The 23,254-nt window shown below is 39.9% G+C and overlaps 1 protein-coding gene across 1 annotated transcript in view; it reads right to left on the bottom strand.

Moving 5' to 3' along the window:
* Positions 1-11: 11 nt before the first annotated feature.
* Positions 12-23,254, bottom strand: part of stk39 (serine threonine kinase 39) — a 41,733-nt gene continuing 18,490 nt past the window's right edge. Inside the window, exons 14-18 of the mRNA XM_058392947.1 lie at positions 23,124-23,185; positions 11,135-11,187; positions 10,784-10,852; positions 10,628-10,692; positions 12-4,125 (exon numbers count right to left, since the gene is read on the bottom strand). Of these exons, the coding sequence (XP_058248930.1) occupies positions 4,051-4,125; positions 10,628-10,692; positions 10,784-10,852; positions 11,135-11,187; positions 23,124-23,185 (324 nt within the window). The 3' untranslated portion in view covers positions 12-4,050. The remainder of the gene's footprint in view (positions 4,126-10,627; positions 10,693-10,783; positions 10,853-11,134; positions 11,188-23,123; positions 23,186-23,254) is intronic.

Raw genomic sequence — 23,254 nt, 5'->3', positions numbered from 1 at the left:
TGTATATTAATGCACTCTTATGGCTTCTGGGGCTGTACTGACAGAGAATCTCACCAATGAGTTCTCATAAGCAGCGCTAAAAGATCCCAAGAGTTTCTTCTTAAAACCTTTAGTGAAACTGCTGAAAGGAAGCCTTCTTAAAAGCTGTTAGTGAAACTGCTGAAAGGAAGCAGATTTCCTAAATTAAGATGGAGGGATGTGTTCATTACTGTAGCTGAGGGCCTGTTTACTGAATGAATATTGACCATGATTGGCTAATGAAGTAGTGACCTGAAGACAATGTCATACACATCCAGCGTCCATGGTTCGATCCTGAGCTTGGGTTACTGTGGAGAAGACCTCCCAATTCTCAAACAGATGGGCAGGTGAACCATTTATGCTAACATTAGGTAGTTGTACACTGATCAGGCATAACATTGTGACCAACTGCCTAATATTGTGTTGGTCCCTTTTTTGCTGCAAAAACAGCCCTGACTATGCAGCCCCACATGCAACAAACTGTGTATTCTGACACCTTTCTATCAGAATCAGCATTAACTTCTTCAGCAATCTGAGCAACAGTAGCTCGTCTGTTGGATCGGATCACACGGGCCAGCCTTCACTCCATCAACGAGCATCAGTGAGCCTTGACTGCCCATGACCCTGTCACCGGTTCACCACTGTTCCTTCCTTGGACCACTTTTGATAGATACTGACCACTGCAGACCAGGAACACCCCACAAGAGCTGCAGTTTTGGAGATGCTCTGATCCAGTCTTCTAGCCATCACAATTTGGTCCTTGTCAAACTCGCTCAAATCCTTACACTTGCCCATTTTTCCTGCTTCTAACACATCAACTTTGAGGACAAAATGTTCACTTGCTGCCTAATATATCCCACCCACTAACAGGTGGTAAGAGATAATCAGTGTTATTCACTTCACCTGTCACTGCTCATAATGTTATGCCTGATCAGTGTATATGGGTTGGTGAATGTGTACACAGGGTTGAAGTTGATGTCCATATTGTCCATATCCATATATTTTTGACAAATTACCTGTCTGTTTTTGCAGGTTGTAAACATTGTGCAGAATCCTACTTTACTTACAGTAGAGATTTCCATGTGGTATGAAAGCAACATTACTTTTTTCCCCCTCTTAAAGTCATATAAAATAATGCAATGGGTTTTTTAAATACATCTCCTGTTAAGAACAATCAGCCAACCACTGTCGCTATTTACATATTAAAACTGATATCACTAGCAATGATTTTTATTTTTATTACAAGCTAAAGAAAGGATGGAAGGATTTGGTATAAAATATAACTGTTTGTAGTTTACCTTTGCAGCATTCCTGCAGTTGTCATACAGCCATGTAGTGAAGTAGAGTTGTGTAAACGTGATGTCTAGCAGTACTGCATTACATTATAGAGCTGTCTGCCCTTTACTGCGTCACTGAAATACTTGAACAAGTAGCACAATACATAATTTAAAGCATGATCTCACAGATGTTCTATAGAACAAATGGACTGGATTGCGCTGTTAATCACCACAGCCATTTAGGATGGTTTGTGATTCAGTCTTTCTGACTTGGGAGCCCTGTGGTGTGGTTTCACAGCCTTGAGACCTTCTCTCAGTGCTAAAATGCTTCGTGAATGACACAGATAAAAAACGTTAAGAGTAATCATTTTAAGATTAATACGCCCCCCTTTTTTCAATTCTCAAGATCCTTTCCAAAAACAGCCCCTGGTTTAGACGGCAAACTGTCCTTTATGTCGTTTCTGAGTACGACATCTTTCCTTGCCTTAAGCTGAGTGCATTTTAAGAGCACTGATTTAGAGGTTTCATTATCATTACCACATGTGCATTTCCTCCGAGTAGTCTTTATCTTCTGATTATGCGATCATAAATGTCTTCTGGCTTCCAGCTACAGAGAAAATTGCAGCAGGTCGTCAGGTGTCTGCCAAGCACCTAGTGTGGAATAATTTCCATATTAAACATGTGAGGAAGGTGAAATTCAACGGTGTGATAAACTGCTCCGAAGAGCAAAAGCAGACCATCAGTTTGTAGCCAACTTCTCCAAATCACAATTCCCCAAACCCACCACCCTGAAGGACTCGCCTGCCTCTAACCCTGGCAAACAATGTCGTTTGGCTGGAAGCCTAGTGATCACAAGTAAACCCGTCACAAAACTCTCTTACTGCCAGTAACAAATTGACCCAATCTTTGGGATTTTCAGCATGTGGCTATGAGCTGCACTCAGACAGGCCAGGAATGGCTGTTTTTATGAGATTGTGGGCATGAAGATAATGCTATAACATTAAAACATTATTGATTTTACAGAATTAGACTCATTTACACATGAAATATATGAGCCAGCTCAATCATTGCACCATATAGTCCGTGGGAGCCGGGCATTTGTGGTGATATACGCGGCGATGATCACTGGATATAAATTTACTAAACAGCCCGGCTGGCCTCGGAGTCCGGAAAAGCCTCTAGGAAGCTGTGGTGACGAGTGGGTGAGTATAATTTAATTTGACTTTATAATAATCTAATAACTGATTTGCTTGATGAATTATGTTCAATTAAGTGGGAATCGATAACCGTCTTTAAAAAGGATGACGGCGATATTGAATTCTAGCACCTGGCCATCTAGTCTGTTGAGAATCATCCCTTTGCTAGTTTGCTGAAGCAGATGACGTTGAATAGAACGCAGATGCTAAAGCAACACAATTTCATAAAATAATATTTATTGTAATATTAAGCATATGTTTTCAAGTACAGTTGAAAATGGAGTAATCTGGAATAGCTGTACTTGGTTTTGGAATCATGACTAATCTCTCGGACAGTAGTCATCGTTTGGTTATGAACCTCCTCCTGTTATAAAAATCAGACAGATGCATGCTGGCTAATGCAGTGGGATATCACGGCTACTTCTTTTTCTTTTTTTTTTTTACTTCTTTACTCAGCAGCTGGCTTTTTACCCCCCCATTATATCACAGTTCAGGTGTGCGTTACAGTTGTAATGATCTTCCTGTTTCAAAACAAAGCTTTAGAGGTTAAATCAGGAGGGGTTTTTTTTCCAGGGAGAAGCACGTGTACATTGCACAATCCTAAATCAAAGTGCATTAAAGCTTTGTCATTTCAACATAAGCCATTTGCCAGTGAAAATACTTTTAAATGGAGCTATCAGCTGCAAAGCAATTCTGCTCGGTTGATCAACATAAAGCAGTCTATGCTTTCAAACAGCTTCGGCTTGTTACCTGTGTTCTTAGGCACGGATTAATGAACAAGGCACCTCTAGCAGTTAAGCGTCAACACTGTCCTGAAAAATAAGCAAGTACATTTGCACATGGCAGCATTCGGTTCTCGCCTCCTACTTCCTGTGGGGGAAACGGTTTCATTCATTTATAGTGGATTACATATTTTGTACATATAGTACGGTACAAGTTTTTTTTTTTTTTAAACGGTATTCATTTTAGAATCATGAATAATAATGTGCTTATTTTTTGCCATAAATAACTTACATTTGGAAGAAAGGAGGACTTAAATTATCCGACTTAACACCGGGTTTTGCGGTGTTAATGTGCGCCTCAAAAAAAGTTCATCTTTCAAAACAAGGTAAGGAAAATGAAAGCTTTTTTCCCAATAAAAAAAAAATAAATAATAATAATAATAGCTTTGCTGAGAGCAAATGTAACACAATTATTTTAAGATAAACGCTAATTCTTTTTTTTTGTGATTGCTGGCTGTAGCCACCTGAGAGCATCAAGTTAGCAGGGCTGAGGGGAAGAGGGAGGTGGAATGTTGAGGAAAGACACTGCAGGAGCAGAATGTAGGCCAAGGGAAGCTGACTGTGTGTGTGTGTTATTTAGGTGTTGACAGAATGCTTAGTTATTGACAGTTAGAAGGTAATTAAAATGAGGCTAGAGCTGAAAGAGGAGCTTGAGTCGGGAGTAAGCTGGAGATGGCTTCTAAACCCCCAGTCTGCAGTTTCTTCAGCATTCAGTTTCTCTGTTCAAAGCCTTCTTCCTCCTCCCATCCTCTTCCTCTTCCCTCAGAAGGTATGCCATCAGGTAACACTGAGCTGGGCAAAGCCAATTAGCTTCACCTCGTCAGGGATCTCTGTACTGTCACAGCCAGATGCCTGCACACACACACACACACACACACACAAAAAAAAACCAAGGCTCAGCAGGTATTCAGGATATATTCTTTACCCACCCTGTTTAATTTGAAACCTGCCCTATGGCCATAGTCATTTGTAATTGTAATCGCCAATCCCAAAGTAATAAATCACATTGTAGGGTGCAAAAGTAATCGATTTTGCATAAACACCACTCTGCATTTTGCACCTTTAGGTACAATCTCTCCACAATGCATATTCAATAAGGCAAACACCGCACAAAACAGACAACACATGCTAAATTGCATACATAAAAATACATACACCTTCACTGTTCAGCTTTCACAGTTATTAATCACATTCACAGATTTAAAAAGTTTAGACATTTTTAACACACAAGTTTTTAGAAAAAATCAAGGCCTCAACTGACAGCTAGCAATTTTATTGTATAAACTAATAGAGGATGTGGAAAAGATTAAATGCTAGCACATGGCTAGTCCCGGGTAGCCAGACCTTCAGACTGATCATTGGAAGGTCTGGACTCCATAGCAGCTTTTATTCGCCAAACACCGCCCATGAGGGCACCTGACTGACATGTAAAGCAACCAATCACAGTTCGTTTTTGCTCAGCGTCATGTTTGTGCGTGAAAATGTAAAGTCAATGTCCCTACGAAAACAAACCATAGAACATTCATTTAAGAAAGTTGTGCAAATTAATGAGTCTATATTGTGAACTGCACATCATTTGGAAAACCCAGCATTTAGCTGATCTCCATGAGCACTCACGGTAACAGTTGGAAACACAACGGCTTCCTTCTTCCATGAGAGATGTGGCACGCGTCTCCTGGAAATCTTCCAGTTCCAAACAATCGGATGTTACTACGAATCTCCTGAATTGTTTCTAATTTTGTGTGCCATATGCATCAGACATTTATTCAACATTTCGATACCAGCACACGGCTAGCATTAAGAGAAGCGCACAACTCTAGATTACATACAGAACCTACTGTTTATCTTTACTGTAAGTATAGTTTTGGGAAATCAGAAAGATCAGTGTTTCAGTAAAGTACAGTAAAGATGAGGAGACATGTGAGTGAAGAGGTGTGTGTGTGTGTTAGATATGCTGCAGATGAAGAGGTGGAGGAGGGCTGTTGCGTTGGATCCATTCATTCTGCTTCTGCTCAGCACTTTATGGTCCCCACAGATGATGCATGACCCATGCACATCTATTTTCAGACCTGATTTCCTGACTGAAAAAAAAAAAAGGAAAGCACAGGCACACATTCGCACTGAGCAACCTACAGTACAGACCTAGAACTTGCTTCTAATGAGTTTTCCAACTAAGCATGGATGATTTTTACATTTCTGTGAATCCACTTGTAAAGAAGAAAGTCATTTCGGTGCTTTTCTAACACCTTAAATGAGGATTCTTTTCATATACATTCATGTCTAAGAAAAAAAAAAACACCTGCTAGATGACAAAATAAAATTATTTATTAGCTGTCCGTGTGTCTAAGCAGCTCACACACTGGGCTTTTGTGTCATATTGATTTTTCCTTTTCTTTTTGCAAAGCAGACTTGGCACTTGTTATAAGAAGCTGTAAGAAACTGATCGACAGAAGCCAAAACTTCCAAAATGGGATGAACAAAGAAATACCTGTATTAGCAGGAGAGTAAACTACAGGTGGAGAAAAAAAACATAAAGAAATATAAAATCCTTCTGTCTGGAAAGGCTTTGTCTCACCTTTGGTATGCAAAGTACAGCCTCTGTGTGTCTGTGCAGCGGTGGTCCTTATCACAGCTAACACACACTCTGAGACGCTGCAGAGGGCCAGAGGGGTGATCGATCTTTCTCTCACACACTTTGCCTCACATAGATGGAACAGCAGATTTTGGCAAGACAGCACTAAACAATTTACAGCCAGGCTGGGAGAGTTGTGGGTGTGTTTTTACAAAGCTGAAAGGGCCGGTGATGAAAAACACATCTCTGTTGACACTTTTCCCTTTGACTACAGTCAGCCAATAAGGGCAACGGTGCTGCAGAGAGCGCACTACAATGGCGCATCACATAAATCCTCCTAGTGAAATGTTATGAATTACAGCGCGTGAAAACGGGAAAGCGGAACATATTTACTGTGCGTGTACCTGCACAATCGCAAATATATCATCTCAGCCTGACGTAAATATGCGTTTCTGTATCACATTCTGCGTGATGGGGTGATGTTAACAAAAGATGCCTTATCATGCATTCTCACACAGACCCTTCTCCTCATAACTGTACTCTATCTGCTAGATTTCACTTTATGGGCCATTTTCAGATGTGACATTTTAAGCCTACACAAGGAAATTTACACAAGGAAGTTCAGACTCGGGTGGTGCAGATGCTTAAATCCATTTTCTGGGCTCCCACTCAGATTATGCAAATTTCCTATGTGTAGTTCACAGCTCCATGTTCGCCCATTTATTTTTACTTTATTTATATATTTATTTATTTTTGTAGACAAAGAGTCAGAAGCGGAGTTTTTCAAAAGCACCGACAACAGACCACTGCATTTAAATAGAACACTTTCCTTCAAGTACAAAAAAATAAACAGAGATAGTAAACGCAGCCTGAAGAAAGAAACTGCTGTAAAATGATTTTTTTTTTTCCTGTTGATTTAAAAATCCGAAAAGTAAAAATCTGATAAAACAGTGACTGTAAAAAAAATTTTTTTAAATCACAAATGTGTAAAATTGCACATTTCTGCGATGTAAAAATTCTTTCTACCAGGATAAATCAGGTCAGATATTTATATCACACACCAACCAACAAAGTTCAACCAAGAAAAATCTTACAATAACCTGGTTGCATAAGTCTGCACAGTGTTTTATAATGTGTCATATGACTGCTCAGAATCAACCAATCACCGTCAATCTCATGTACAAAAGTAATTACCTGTGATTATGTTAATGATTATAATTATCATATCAATGAAGTGATTTTGATTAACCCCAAATAAAGCCGCATCTATTTGGTTTCATCCTATTGGTCTCACTATGCATGCTGCATGGGCTCTCACTCTCAAAAGATTTCAATCAGGAGAGAGGTAAAAAAAAAAGAAAAAAAGAATGTGCATCACCAAGTATAGGACATCCCTTCAAAACTGAGGAAAAGACAGGGAGAAAATTTACAAGGGAGGCTGAAAGAGACTTAGAGCAACAATAATATGGAATATCTGGCAAGCACTGGTCCCTCCCTGCATGGTCCACGCTACAAACATCTATGCCTGGCTAAATTTTACATAGAAATACAAAAACATACGCTCACTCCAAACCATACAGCAAATGTGTCTGAAAAAGTTTTCTGGACATAATTCTAAATATGTTTGGTACAAAACAAGACCGCTCATCACCCAAAGAAGCATGGTGGTCTAAAATCCTATCCACAACCTGTGGAATGACTTGAACAGGGCTGTGCACAGGAGATACCCTCATGGTTGGTGAGATCTGGAGCATTTGTGCAAGGAAGAGTGAAATAAATTTGCCAAATCAAGATGTGCTCAGCTGCTAAACCTAAGTGCTGTATAACAAGCAGAAGGTGCTTTAACGAATTTTGTTAAGCTGTGTGCACACAAGAAGGTTGTAATTATGTTGTTGTTGGTGGGTATTATATCACGTTAAATGTGGAATAATTTCGACAGGGGTGAACAATGACAATGGCAGGTTTTGCAATAAAGCTAAACTAATAGGAGTCTAGTACATTGCCAATATTTTCTTCTATGAACTGTCCAAGTTGCATCAACCGTTGAAAATTTGGTTTGGTTTAATGATATATCAGTGATGTTAAAAGATGCCCAATCCAACATACTCAGAATCGCTGCTCCTCATAATTGTCCCTGTTAGATTTCCACTAGATTAATGGATGATCAAACATGTTAGTTTGCTCTTATCATGAAACGGACATAGACATGTGCTTTCTGAAAGAGCCCTTGAGTAGATAAGCTGTGATTTGCCAGTGAAAACGGGCAGCTGCTGGAGAAACATTCCAGCACGGAGGATCAGAGAGTAGCGCACAGTGCACTACAGCACAGATGTTGTTTACCTCCACTGCAATGCTCAAAGGAGTGATCTAAAGGAGTAATTAAAAATGGTCTGGACCATATTGCACCATTCACTGCAATCTATGTAATGTATTTAATTCCTCTTACACACCCACGCTGGAAACCCCGCACTGTCTCGGATCACATGGTGCTAAGAATACATGCATCATAATGACACAGGAAGTATGACAGGCGGCAAGAGAAAAGAAAAATATCTTTCTAAAGAGGAACCACAGCATCGTTTGTCTACTGTAGCTCCGTATCGAGAAGATCTCCCTACAAAAACATCTGTAATGACAGAGACTCCATCATTTATAATCCGCATCTGTAACGTTTGGGCTCAGTGGGATTCACACTAATGCATTCTCCTTTAACTGATGTGAGTTTAATTGTATAAAGGCTGTCAAAAGATAATGTCAGCATGCAGATATACACATTAAAATCAGATTATTACCATTTTTCAGTCATGCTTATGAAGACTATCAGAGTTTATACAGGAGTAACACTGCTGAAGTGAAATGTTGCATTATAAATCAGCACTGAATTAGGAGATATACCAGAAAAGAGTGATCTACAAATTACATTCCTTTTCTTCACTTTCACTAGGCTCGCAAGTCAGGCTTCTAGCTAGAAAGAAACGCCTACAGGCGGCTGTGAACTATTTTTCATTCCAGCGACTGCAGCTTGCTCTGAAAAGTGCATTGTGTTTGCTTTCTCGTTACAGGCCAGTGCACAAAGGCGTGAATAGCTTCTAAACCTTGTGACCAGAATAGTGTACAAAACATCTCAGATGTTCTATGTGCAGCATCCACTTTGGGTAATAGCATCTATCATAAATACAGTATAAAAAAAAATCTACAGTAAGTGAGATCTTTGGGATGTTTATGTGCCCACAAATACCTCACAAAAGCAAGATTTCTCCCTTCAGACCCAATCTGGTCGTCTGCCAGTTCCCACCCCATTACATGAAAGCTATCAATCGGGGAAGGTGAAGGTTAACACGTTCCTCACTCCGAGATATGTGAAGGCATCCAGCCGCATCTTTTGAAACTGCTGCTCATGCTGAATCACAGGACAGCATAATTCTCTCAGAGGATAGCTTTATCAGCCCTCTTCCACATACATGAGCTCACAGATGCCCATGATTGGCAAATGTCACTGTGTCTGACAGAATATAGAGAGTATACGATCCCTCCTGCCCAGACAGCACAGCCAATTGCTCTGTATACGACAAGCCATGGATTTAAACTTCCTGACAATGACAGTGAACGTTTTTTTCTACTGTCTCACACAGAACCCCTTAAGAGCAAAGATTTAAAGCATTACAATTAGTGAACCAACAGCTATTTCAGTCATTTGACCTTGCTGTGACCCAGTGGCGGGCCATGCATTTCACACCTAGGCCTTCACTGGTGTCCTTCCTGAATTAATCCACCTCTATACCATCATTATGACACCACGGCAATAGATACTAATCAACCGTTAAACAGCAAAGTAAAAAAGAAATTAGGCTACAGTATTTCACACCTCACAAGGAATGGTCAATTTTATGACCGTCCGCCTTGAAAATACATTTGTAAGGATGTCTGCGACCAAATCGATTTCTTCTCCTCTGTCAGCCATTAGTTAAAATATATATATTTTATTTATTTTGTGTGGTTCACTGCCTCTGACTACTCCAATTATCCAATTAAAGGACAGGAAATTGCTGACGTAATTGTATGCATGCTAGATGGCCCCAGTGACGCCAACTCGAAATCTGATTGGTTAATGTAACAATTTCATTGCCATTTATGTTAAGCTACTGGCACCTGCACTATTGATTCTGAAGGCCTTAAGGCAGATTTCTTTTCACCCTGACAACACATGATGTGTTAATATGACTGAAATATGATTGGATAAATACTCTTATCATAAATATACACTACTAGAAGCGGCGCAACCAGAAGAAAAGCTATGAAATGTAGAAAACAGATTACTGATAACTGGATAATTGCATACACATTCATGGAAAAATATATTAAATATATTTAAATGCAAGTCAGTGATTCAGATCACTGCTATTTAGGCCAGCAGAGAAGGCCTTGCTGGCCCTGACGGCCCACCACTGCTGTGACCTTGACCCTGTTTGGATCAATTCCAAAATATAACACTAGATACAATGAGAATTCCATATAAATCCTACAAACATTCCAACACGCTGAGATCAAACTGAGATGTTGTGCTAATGAGGATCTCCACCACTTAGTGGCAAAGGGTTTAAAAAAAATCTAATCTTACTTGATTAATTTCATATCACACATATCGATATATATCACCAAGGGTTGCAAAATTAATTTAGAGCTGGCTCATTTCATTTCAAATACATGCCAATCAAAATGGTAAACAAATGTTCGCTTAGGTCATTATATTTATTCTGGGCTGTATGTGTTTGGAGTACTCACCAGTTTAAAGGTCAACACTTTATAGGTAACTGGGTCTTCTACAATTTTCTGAAGGTTAGCAGCAACTGAAACATACAATGTCATACAATGAAAGCAATCCTATAATCGTATAAATGCTAGAGGTTTCATTTGTAATTTTTCTGTGTGTGACATTACCAACTACAACATCATGTCCATTGACTAGACCAGCAGAAAACAGTTCCTGAGAAACACCGTCAGCAGTATCTATAAGGAAAACACATAACAGCAAGAGACAATGTGTTAACTCCCAAGCATACAAATGCACATAGAACAAATACAAAACCACTCACATAAACAGCTCCTAGAACAAATATCAGTGCTGTCATATGTTATATAAATACCTAAATCACACACACACACACACACACACACACGCACAGCAACAGCAAGCTCATTTGGATGATCATGCCAGTCACCCCAAGCACATGCTGTGTCAATGGTGGGGCATCAGGCCTCGCACGCTAATGTGTTCAGAGCAGCCCTTACCTCGGCCTGGAGTGAATTCAAACCGTATGTCATTCAACTCCTTCCTCGAGTTCCTGTGAGACAGAGAGAGAGAGAGAGAGAAAGCCAAAAGACTTAAATCAGGCCGCCTGTCTATCTGTCCAAGAGACAGCCAAGAGACACAAGAGTCAGGAAATCAAATCGCAAGAACTAAACCAATTCACCTCAAAGTAAAACACTACATGGTAATAAAGTATTTCTTACAGACGTTATCTTTGCTAGTTTCATTGTCTTCTAGGTTTCATATCAAATCTATATAAAAGTATTCAAATGAAGCTTGAAGCATTATATGTATACATTTTCATAAGTAATAAACAAAAATCTACTTTTTTTAAATCGACGTTAGACATGTTCAAGGAAAAGATTTTACTGAATAGACTGCTAGAAAATCAATTTTCACTTCTTGACATTTTTCAGAGTAAAGGTAACATAAATCCAGTGATTTATTAACAGGTTGAGAAATTATTCTGAAATATTCTTCTACACTGGAACAGGAATAAACAAAATTTCATGAAAGCAGGCCATCTAGAAACAGATTTCTGGTTCTGAACAAAAAATTAAATACACCTTTAGAGCAAAGCAATGTTTCCACATCCCTAAAGTGTAGTTAATAAGATTTGTTGTTTTGATCATGGTATTAATATGGTTCAAGAGACAGGCTGATGCATTTAATCCAAAAATATGAAAATATGAGTTACATGACCAAAATTGTTTTTCTACCTGTTGGCTCTTGCCTTAATGTCAGGAAATATGATATACTGATTAAATATTGGCAGTTATTAGGAAGAAAACTAGATAATGTGCATATACAATGACCAGGCGTAACATTATGACCACCTGCCTGATATTGTGCTGGTCCCCCTTTTGCTGCTAAAACAGCCCTGACCCATCATGCACTTTGTATTCTGACACCTTTCTATCAGAACCAGCATTAACTTCTTCAGCAATTTGAGCAACAGTAGCTTGTCTGTTGGATCGGATCACACGGGCCAGCCTTCACTCCCCACGTGCATCAGTTAGCCGTGGCCGTCCATGACCCGATGGGCAGGTGAACCATTTATGCTAACATTAGGTTGTTGTACACTGATCAGGCATAACATTGTGACCAACTGCCTAGTATTGTGTTGGTCCCTTTTTTGCTGCCAAAACAGCCTTGACTATGCAGCCCCACACGCAACAAACTATATTCTGATACCTTTCTATCAGAATCAGCATTAACTTCTTCAGCAATTTCAGCAACAGTAGCTCATCTGTTATATCGGATCACACGGTCCAGCCTTCACTCCATCAACGAGCATCAGTGAGCCTTGACCGCCCATGACCCTGTCACCGGTTCACCACTGTTCCTTCCTTGGACCACTTTTGATAGATACTGACCACTGCAGACTGGGAACACCCCACAAGAGCTGCAGTTTTGGAGATGCTCTGATCCAGTGGTCTAGCCATCACAATTTGGCCCTTGTCAAACTCGCTCAAATCCTTACGCTTGTCCATTTTTCCTGCTTCTAACACATCAACTTTGAGGACAAAATGTTCACTTGCTGCCTAATATATCCCACCCACTAACAGGTGCCATGATGAGGAGATAATCAGTCTTATTCACGTCACCTCTCACTGCTCATAATGTTATGCCTGATCACATTATATATATGTATATATACACTATATTGCCAAAAGTATTCGCTCACCCATCCAAATAATCAGAATCAGGTGTTCCAATCACTTCCATGGCCACAGGTGTATAAAATCAAGCACCTAGGCATGCAGACTGTTTTTACAAACATTTGTGAAAGAATGGGTCGCTCTCAGGAGCTCAGTGAATTCCAGCGTGGAACTGTGATAGGATGCCACCTGTGCAACAAATCCAGTCGTGAAATTTCCTCGCTCCTAAATATTCCACAGTCAACTGTCAGCTGTATTATAAGAACGTGGAAGTGTTTGGGAACGACAGCAACTCAGCCACGAAGTGGTAGGCCACGTAAACTGACGGAGCGGGGTCAGCGGATGCTGAGGCGCATAGTGCGAAGAGGTCGCCAACTTTCTGCAGAGTCAATCGCTACAGACCTCCAAACTTCATGTGGCCTTCAGATTAGCTCAAGAACAGTGTGCAGAGAGCTTCATGGAATGGGTTTCCATGGCCGAGCAGCTGCAGCCAAGCCATACATCACCAAGTGCAATGCAAAGCGTCGGATGCAGTGGTGTAAAGCACGCCGACACTGGACTCTAGAGCAGTGGAGACGCGTTCTCTGGAGTGACGAATCGCGCTTCTCCATCTGGCAATCTGATGGACGAGTCTGGGTTTGGCGGTTGCCAGGAGAACGGTACTTGTCTGACTGCAATGTGCCAAGTGTAAAGTTTGGTGGAGGGGGGATTATGGTGTGGGGTTGTTTTTCAGGAGCTGGGCTTGGCCCCTTAGTTCCAGTGAAGGAACTCTGAATGCTTCAGCATACCAAGACATTTTGGACAATTCCATGCTCCCAACTTTGTGGGAACAGTTTGGAGCTGGCCCCTTCCTCTTCCAACATGACTGTGCACCAGTGCACAAAGCAAGGTCCATAAAGACACGGATGACAGAGTCTGGTGTGGAGGAACTTGACTGGCCTGCACAGAGTCCTGACCTCAACCCGATAGAACACCTTTGGGATGAATTAGAGCGGAGACTGAGAGCCAGGCCTTCTCGTCCAACATCAGTGTGTGACCTCACAGATGCGCTTCTGGAAGAAACCTTGTGGACTTCTCCTAAACCTTGTGGACAGCCTTCCCAGAAGAGTCGAAGCTGTTATAGCTGCAAAGGGTGGACCGACGTCATATTGAACACTATGGATTAGGAATGGGATGTCACTTAAGTTCATATGTGAGTCAAGGCAGGTGAGCGAATACTTTTGGCAATATAGTGTGTGTATATATATATATATATATATATATATATATATATATTTTTTTTTTTTTTTTCCACAGGTAATGTACACATCGTGTGGTAATCTGTTAAATCCTATTTTAAATTCGACTACAATCCACTGAATAGATTCTTTCTATAACAGTTGTATAAGTAATATTAAAGACCTGTCAAATGCTCACTGGTTTTACAGTGGTTTCAATAATAATGAAGTGAATATTTAAACAGTAACATGGGAATTAATCATCAACATTTACTACATGGAAGAAGCACTAGAGCTCTAGTGTGAGTGAGTTTGGATGGTGGCCCAGCCGCCCACTTAGAAGCTGGACTAAGCTTAATTACTTGGCTCAAGAAGAAGACTTTCCCTGAAAGTGTTACAGCAGAGCGAAGCTAATGACTACCTTGTACACCCCGCATATACATTCTTTAAATCCCTTAGAACTATCAAGGCCTTGGAAGAGGGACTGGGAAGCTGCTTCACAAATGCTAAGTAGATAACAGCAAACAGAACCGGGTGAATAATATACTTGGAGAGGTGTATCAATGCAGACAGGGTTATAACTGGTTTACAACAAGTCGCCAGACTTTAAACTTCCTTGCTGCATATTTATAATCAACTGAGCTGCTCTCTAACTCAGCACAGTTCTTAACATCTGAAGTGCTGGGTTAGTCTAAGATAAACAGACTTCAAAAAGCTGAATTGCAAAAAAGGCAAATAGCATTTACTAGGGCTGCTGAGTGTTAAAGCATCCACTTTATTCTTTAAAGATCACAAGATTGAATCTTTGGCTGGGAGTTCAAGAGATTATCTTTAGCCCTGCTCTCACTAGCCAGTCATGAGCATCAGTTAGCTCATGTATACATAATAGAGCATGTTCTCCAAGCTGCCTTATTATGTTGCACAAGCGACTGGTGGAAAAGATCCAGTTTCTTCTTGCCTCCCAAAAACATGCAGCTAGGTGGATCGGCTATGCTAAATTGCCTCTAGCTGTGTATGTGTGTGTGTGTGTGAGAGAGAGAGAGAGAGAGAGAGAGAGAGATAGAGAGACTGAGAGTGTGTGTGTGTGTGTGCCCGTGTGTTACCTAGATAGACTCTGCAACCTTGACCAGTATATATTGGTTACTGAAGATGAATGAATGATATTTATGCATGAACTCATTGAGGCATTACCAGATCAGGCTTGCAGTTCATTCAGAGTGTGTGTGTGTGTGTGTGTGGGTGTGTGTGTGTATTAAACTTCACAGATCGTTAATGAAAATCTCCACCTCCGGCTGTGTTATGCTACAAACTGCTGATTTAGTAGATTGACAGTTGCATTAGCTTCATTTGCTTCAATCCCAGATTAAGATGACAGCAGTTATCGCTGATCTTATTTGAGCCTTAAAAATATCCTCTATGACCACCCACACACTGCTAAATCCAAAGTTATAATGACAATCTAGGAATTTAAGATGGACAGTCATGGGAGTATCAGAGTTGGCGTGACTTGATGAAATGGAAGTCAATTTTGTGATGCGCTGCAGGCTATGGAGAGACTGTGGGCCGCAAGTTAAGCTCCAATCCAAATACGCGTGCAAGGATTTCACTTCTATATTTGTTTACTACCAGACTAGCAGCACATCAGCTACTCAGCTGACAAGCAGCCATCTGTAGGGGCGTGACATGAAAATCTCAGCCAGCAAAGAAGGGATAAAGTGAAAAATTTTCTGTTATCTGTCGAGAGAAAAAGAAGGCTGAGTCTCCTCCTCGCCTGTCATAGCTATATCTGACTTACACACCCTGAACCTTCCATCTCAATCTGCCTGCTTCTGTTGCATCAGAAGAAAATACCAGCCACAGACAGAGATATAGAGAACAAGAGGGAACTGAACAGATTACAGTGTGTTGCGGAAAGGTAGGCGGTATGGATTAGGATTGTGAGTGGAAATGTGAGAGAGAAATTCTAGCCTACTTTTTAAGGTGTTTGAATGGTTAAATGATAAAAAAGGTCAGTTGTGGAAGAGGTCTGATGTTTCTGGTGTACACAGTTGTGTTGTTAAAGTGTCCCACTTTGAATTAAGTCTCTATTACCTGTTTAACTGGGCATAAACCATACCGGCGATATAACATATCTACTGTTATACCACAGCATCTGGAATTCTTGATTCTGATTGGTCAGAAGGTGTTGATTAATTTTCCATTACAGCACCCATGACAGTAGTTCCATCTGCAAGTCAAATCACACTCTCATTCTAATACTATATAGTTTCTATAATAATTGTAGATAGATAGATAGATAGATAGATAGATAGATAGATAGATAGATAGATAGATAGATAGATAGATAGATAGATAGATAGATAGATAGATAGATAGATAGATAGATAGATAGATAGATAGATAGATAGATAGATAGATATACTATATTGCCCAAAATTTTGGAACACCCCTCCAAATCATTGTTGTTTTTCAGGGGTTGGGTTCAGCCCCTTAGTTCCAGTGAAAGGAACTCTTAATGCTTCAGCATACCAAGACATTTTGAACAATTTCATGCTCCCAACTTTGTGGGAACAGTTTGGGGATGACCCCTTCCTGTTCCAACATGACTGTACACCAGTGCACAAAGCAAGGTCCATAAAGACATGGATGAGTGAGTTTGATGTGGAGGAACTTGACTGGCCTGCACAGAGTCCTGACCTCAACCTGGTAGAACTCCTTTAGGATGAATTAGAGTGGAGACTGTGAGCCAGGCCTTCACAAATGCGCTTCCAGAGGAATGGTCAAAATTTCCCATAAACACACTCCTAAACCTTGTAGGAAAGCCTTCCCAGAAGAGCTGAAGCTGTTATAGCTGCAAAGGGCGGGCCAACTCCATTAAATTCACATGTATATAAAAGCAGGCATCCCAAAACTTTTGGCAATATAGCGTACTTTATTGATATTGGAGGAAATTCAAGAATTTGTATTTATATTAACTAATTCACTGGAATTTCTATAGAGCACACTTACATCTAAATAGAGGCTTCTTACTATGTTTACTACACAAATTTAATATTCATGGAAGGAGTCTCCATTGTCAGCCCTTTATTACTTAAAGTTTTCTGCATAAGAAAGTCATCAGAATAGAGTTTTCTGGTTTCTCTGTAACATAACAATCCATTCTGTTCTTTTTTGTGTGTAATAAACTTTAGGAGGAAACAAAGAGATCCTGGTTAGGGAATAGCTGTATATAACTGCTAAACCAAGAAATAACACGAATAATTGGTCATTCTTCAAGGAATCATTGTAATTGTAGTCTTTGGGAAATCTTTGCTGCGGTATAAGAGGAAAACAAACACTGTGATGTGTTTTAGGAAAATAAGGAGTGATAACGGCTTCTTTATTCTCTTATATTTTCTCTAGCAGCAAGCCCAACATGTTTTATCCTTTTCATAATATATGCAGTGTAACAGATGGCAAACAGCAGAACATCTTTGGTAAATTTCCATGTATCTTCTTGTTACGGTTCATGCAAGTAAGTGTATCTTGACATTTTAGTCTAAAGCACCAAAATCTGATACCACCTGTCTGCTATTTAACACTTTTTGCATAATTTCTGCACAGGTACTCTAAAGTCACTGCATTTACTTTATAGTTACAGTATAAGTGAATAGTTCCTGTGTTACTTAGTTCAGAGAAAATCTTCTTGGAGAACCATCAGGTTCACAGACATGCTCATAAACCCTCCCTCTTTTCCACCTGAGCTGTACACCCTGATGTGCTGTTACAACTACGGTTCAACTCTGAAGTAGATACACACGTGTTTGTTTACATAAGATATGAGGACGATTTACATAAGCTGTTATGATTCATCGGTAACAGTGTAGAGATTACGCAGAGGAATTAGAGATGCTTAATATAATGTGGAATCTTCAACATTTGTGAGTTTTTGCATATGAAAAGTGGCTGCAATTTATTAACAGTACTTACATCAGCAATTCCAAACAGCTCAAATCATCTCAGTGTTTTCTTACAGAAGAGTAGAAACCACTTCTTCCTCCACCAGAGCAGCTAACTAATCAGTGAGGTGGCAGCTTTACGAGTCCCTGAGTACAGTGGGGTTTTTTTGTGTTGGTTTTTTTTTTTTTTTTTTAATCTTCATTTTAGGAACCTCATTTTGTGAGTGTAAATGTTTTATTCAACACTTACTCTGTATTTTACTCTTTACTTTTTAGTATAATGGGATTGGGTGACTTCGTAAGTGAAAACAGAATAACTGTCCAGGACCGTACTGTAAAACAGTGTACGAAGACGTTTTATGTGGTACGTTAGTTAGTCAGTGCTTAATGTGGTCCTAATTAAGATAAGAGATATAGTGTGCTCGGTAAATCTGATACACAGTACAGGAGATTATTTGCAATCCTCCTAAGTCATGCACACGGGTCTTAGCTGGATCTCCATGTGACTGACACTTTGGCATACTCTAAGCTTAACCTTAATCTTGCTGTCCAGTACTCAGAGGGAACCTTTATCTTCCTCACCCAGTCTCTCTCTCTCTCTCTCTCCCATGCACCCTGATTTGGTGAATATGCTGCTCATGTCTGGCATACACATATGGCACCCTGTCAACACAGCAACACCCCAGTGAACACTAGAGTACGCAAGGTCATGGGGTAAAATAAGAGTTGGCTGAAAAAAAAATTAGAGAGAGAGAGACATAGACGCACGTCTAAAAGCAGATAACCCTTACACATTAACTCTTATCTGTATCTTCACTCATGTCTAATAGCAACTAGGTTTTAAACTTAATGTTTTAAATGTAAAAAAGCTGTGCAAGGCAAATAACACATTCAGATATCTCTGCGAGGTTACTTTTGAAGAGCTGATGAATAAATGACTGAATCACTGAACCTATAACCTTTCACTTTACTGTCTGCATCCACGCTGCAGCACGTGGAAGATCGCAGCATTATAATGCGATATAATTACGTGATCCTACTATGATGTATCCATGCCAGACAGTGGGATAGCTCTGTACTGCACAGACCTGTCAGAAAAGCAGCTTCCAGTTGGCACATGATCTGTGAAATGTGACTAATATGAATCACCCTTCACCAAAAAAAGGTATCACTGGAGCGCATCAAATGTAATGTGATGCTCAGTCAGCTGTCTGGCACATTAAAATGCTGCTTATATGCTAATAGGAAATAAACAGCTCTGCATATGATCCCTGTTAACACAGGAGGTAGAGAAGCATCCCTGTCACATGTCTACACAAAAGCAGTCAAAAGCGATTGGTCAAACAGTGGCATGATGGGTAATTGGAGTTGACAGAGCTCAGTGAAACCCATTGAGCATGATTTGTGTGGCAGTGGAAATGCCTTGAAAGCAAACAGTCGGATAAAAGAATTACTAGGTGTGTGTGTGTGTGTGTGTGTGTGTGTGTGCGCGGGGGCGTGTGTGCGTGATAAAAATTGAAGTGTAGCTTGAGTCTATCATTACGAGATCTAATGAGGCAACTCAAGATAAATAGCATATAGAACCAGCTCACGATGCTACCCACATATAACAGCATAAGCTGCAGCTTGGATTAAAGCTTTAGTGGAGATTCATATATATCCCCATAAGCCGTTTTAATACGTTTATGCATTTCAGATGTTTAGACTCTCAGCACAGCTTGCTGTTTTTCCTGCTCCGCCACACCTGATTCAACTTATCGACTAATTGCTTGTGCCTTGATGAGCTGAATCAGATGTGCTCGAGGAGGGGGAAAAAAAAACACTCGATGATGTCTGACTGCATATGGTGCAGCCTACAGTTCCTCTCGACTGTTCATTTAACACCCACCACACTTCAATCTTTCTTTAATACTCATACTTGCTTCTGATTATTTCTGAGCATGGCCTGTAATCTACCTACTATCCATCACTAGCTAGTGACTGTAGATTTTGCAGTGAAGGGACGACGTTGTTGTTCTTTTGGCTGCTCTCTGTTCGGGGTCGCCACAGTGAAACCTTTCGTCCGCATGTTTAGATTTGGCACAGGTTTTACGCCGGATGCCCTTCCTGACGCAATTTAATCCGGGCCTGGGACTGGCACTGAGAGTTAATTCTTCAGCGGCTGGGATAGTGCTCTGCCCTGAAATCGAACCCGGGCCGGGGCAACGAGAGCGCGGGATCCTGATGCTGGACCACCAGGAGGCTAACGAAGGAACGACATTAATACAGACATACGCTCCCAGTCAAAAGTTTGGACACACCTTTTAATGCAATGTTTTTTGTTTAGGGATTTATTTTCTACATTCTAGAACAATACTGGAGATTTCAAAACTATGAAATAACACACATGGACTTAAGTAATCCATATGTAATGACAAAAAACAGTCAGTTGTTATTTTAAGACATGAAGGTCAGGTGTTCTGGAACAGTTCTTGCAAGAACAGTATTGTCAAGTGCATTTGCAAAACCCATCAAGCACCATGATGAAACTGGCTCACATGAAGACCATCCCAGTAAAGCGAGACCGAAACTTACCTCTGCTGCAGAGGAGAAGTTCATTTAGAGTTACCAGCCTCAGAAATCACCAATTAACAGCATCTCAGATTAGAGCCGTTATGAAGGCTTTACAGAGCACCAGTAGCAGACATATCTCAATATCAACTGTTCAAACGTCATTATTGTGTATTTCGGCCGCCTTCAGCATTGTTTTACAGAAAGAAATATGTAGAAAGAAATAAACATCAGGAAAGACCATGGAACTAGAAGGTGTGTCCAAACTTTTGACTGGTAGTGTAACTTCAAACAGACTTAAGTCAAGAGGCTATCATACTTGACTTGTGCTATATGGTGACCCAGTGAATAATTACGTAGTTTATGGCAGTTGAGATTTGACAGCATTCAGTCATTCAGCCTACAGTCCTAGCAGCTTGTCTTAGACAGTACATGTGTCAGTCCAAATACATCTCAAAAACTACACAAAAGACCTGACACTAGCCCAAAATACAAATGTTTCCTTTCTCAACATCTGAGTGTGAAACGAAATATATCACATATATTTATAATGACCAGACATTATCCAATAAATAAATCCCTTTTACTCAGTGTTTGTAGTCTTGCTGTAGAAATGGTTCTGTACACCACAGACACACTGTCTTTACTTGCACTTTGTCTTTTCTGCATAAAAAAATTTGATTTCATTTCAATAACTTGTTATAAAACAAAATTCCAATTAATTTGTTTTAATTAGACATATATTTATTTTATTCACCTTAATTGCACTACGTGTATGCGTTATTCTGTTTATCTTCATCTGTACACTGTTGTACCATAATCTTATTTATTTCATTAAACCTATCTGCTATTTGCACCACTGACTGGATGCTAAATGCACTTCATTGCCTCATTGTACTCATACTCTGACAAGGACAATAAAGTTGAACCTCCATGATCACACTGTGCATTTACCAATCTGGCAACCCTGTCATTAACTGTCTGTCCACTGATCCTCCACCAAGCATCAAGCCATGCAAATCTAGCGCCAACAGCTTCATATTGTGACCAGAAGATGCGATAATAATGCAAGAAAAAAAAACCTGTAGAAAGGCAAGCAAAAATAAATGCAACATCGTCTTATAATCTATCAAACAGCGGCATATATTAAAATCATGGGTTATTTAGAAGACGGAATTAGTATTACTTAATCCAGTTCAGTTCACTTAAAAACCCAAACTCTACCTAAGTGTTTTCACATTGTGTATCGTGTTGAGTAGAGTAGAACTGGAGGTGTGTAAAAGAGACCCTGGAGAAAGAAAGAACAGTCTTAAAAGAGAAATAAGAAACCACATCCATTCAATTAGATGTGAAGGTTATAAAGGATGTGATTATACCTACCTGTGAACATGATTATATAACGATGGAGTCTAGGTAGTGTGGATGTTGTTTAGAGCTAGAGTGTACTGTTATCATATCAACCGAGAGCAGCATAAAGAAGCAGCCAAACTGAAACTATTGTGTGTGTGTGTGTGTGTGCATATATTAAAAAGCTGCCAAATTCAGACGGTGCAATTTGCATAAAAATACATTATTGTCTTTCTCATCGTCTACTCTTTATGAAAGGGTTCTGTGTGAGAATGGATGATTATATGCACGTAATAATCCCTGTAATCCCTTGCCTGATGTGTGCTTTAGGTCTGTAACTGTAATGAGAATTTGATGCTGTAGACTCCCATTTTCACACCCTGGCCTTTAAATTATACTCAAAGTGGAATGAAAAAGAAATAAAAAGTTTCTAAATTCAGGGCAATAACTATGAATTTAATCTCTCCAGAGAAAACCCTCCCACCTCTCTCTATATCTAGCTGTCACACACACACACACACACACACAATCTCGTGCTGCCCCGAGCCCCAGTGCTACTTCAATATCAGTTATGATCATCTTATAAAACACAGAAAAACTGGGACTGTCTGCCAGCTGAATACGAATAATTTCCAAGCCCAGTGTGCATTACATTTATGTATATTTGACATTTTTCATTTTGATTTGAACACCGAGGCTAATCACTTAGAAAACCATGCTGAATTAAACTCTGAACAAATATTCCACCTGCATACTAACAAGCATTTTCACGTCCAGTCCTCAGTTCAGTGGCTTGTATTAAAAAGTAAGTGAGGAAGTTGTCATCACACTGTAAGCTGTTTAATAGTGCTAAAAATACACGGAGTCCCCTGGGTGCTCTTGTTCACCAGAGTGTGTGGAACAGTTGAAAGCTGTTCACCTTGTCTTGTGATTTGAGAACAATGTTTAGTCTTTTTTTTTGTGTAGTTTAAGACTGAGTGCAGAGCAATTTAGAAAATCCAGCTGAGCATAATGCTTTAATTTAGTCACTTCCTTTCTGCACAGCCTCAACCAGACTGACTGAAAGGGATCATTTTGAAAAGACAGACAGTCTCTCTCTCTCTTTCACACACACACACACACTCTGTAGCATACAAACCACAGTTATTAGACTCCTACAGACAGTCAACATGCTTGAGTATTTCAGATTTCCCCCCTACTTTAAGAAATGATAAAAGTGTAATGAGCATAGAATAGAAAATCAAGTACTTTTCTCACCTTAGCCTCAGAACCATGTTCACCGCACCCTGAGTGCTTGGGCTTTTTTCCAGAGGTTGAATCTTTAAAGGGCATAAAGAGAAAGAAAAAAAAATCAGATACATTCACCTTTTATTCAATGTATATTATGA

This window comes from Hemibagrus wyckioides, linkage group LG06 (genome assembly GCF_019097595.1).
Source record: "Hemibagrus wyckioides isolate EC202008001 linkage group LG06, SWU_Hwy_1.0, whole genome shotgun sequence".
NCBI classification, from domain to species: domain Eukaryota; kingdom Metazoa; phylum Chordata; class Actinopteri; order Siluriformes; family Bagridae; genus Hemibagrus; species Hemibagrus wyckioides.
This window is presented reverse-complemented; position numbering and strand designations above follow the sequence as displayed.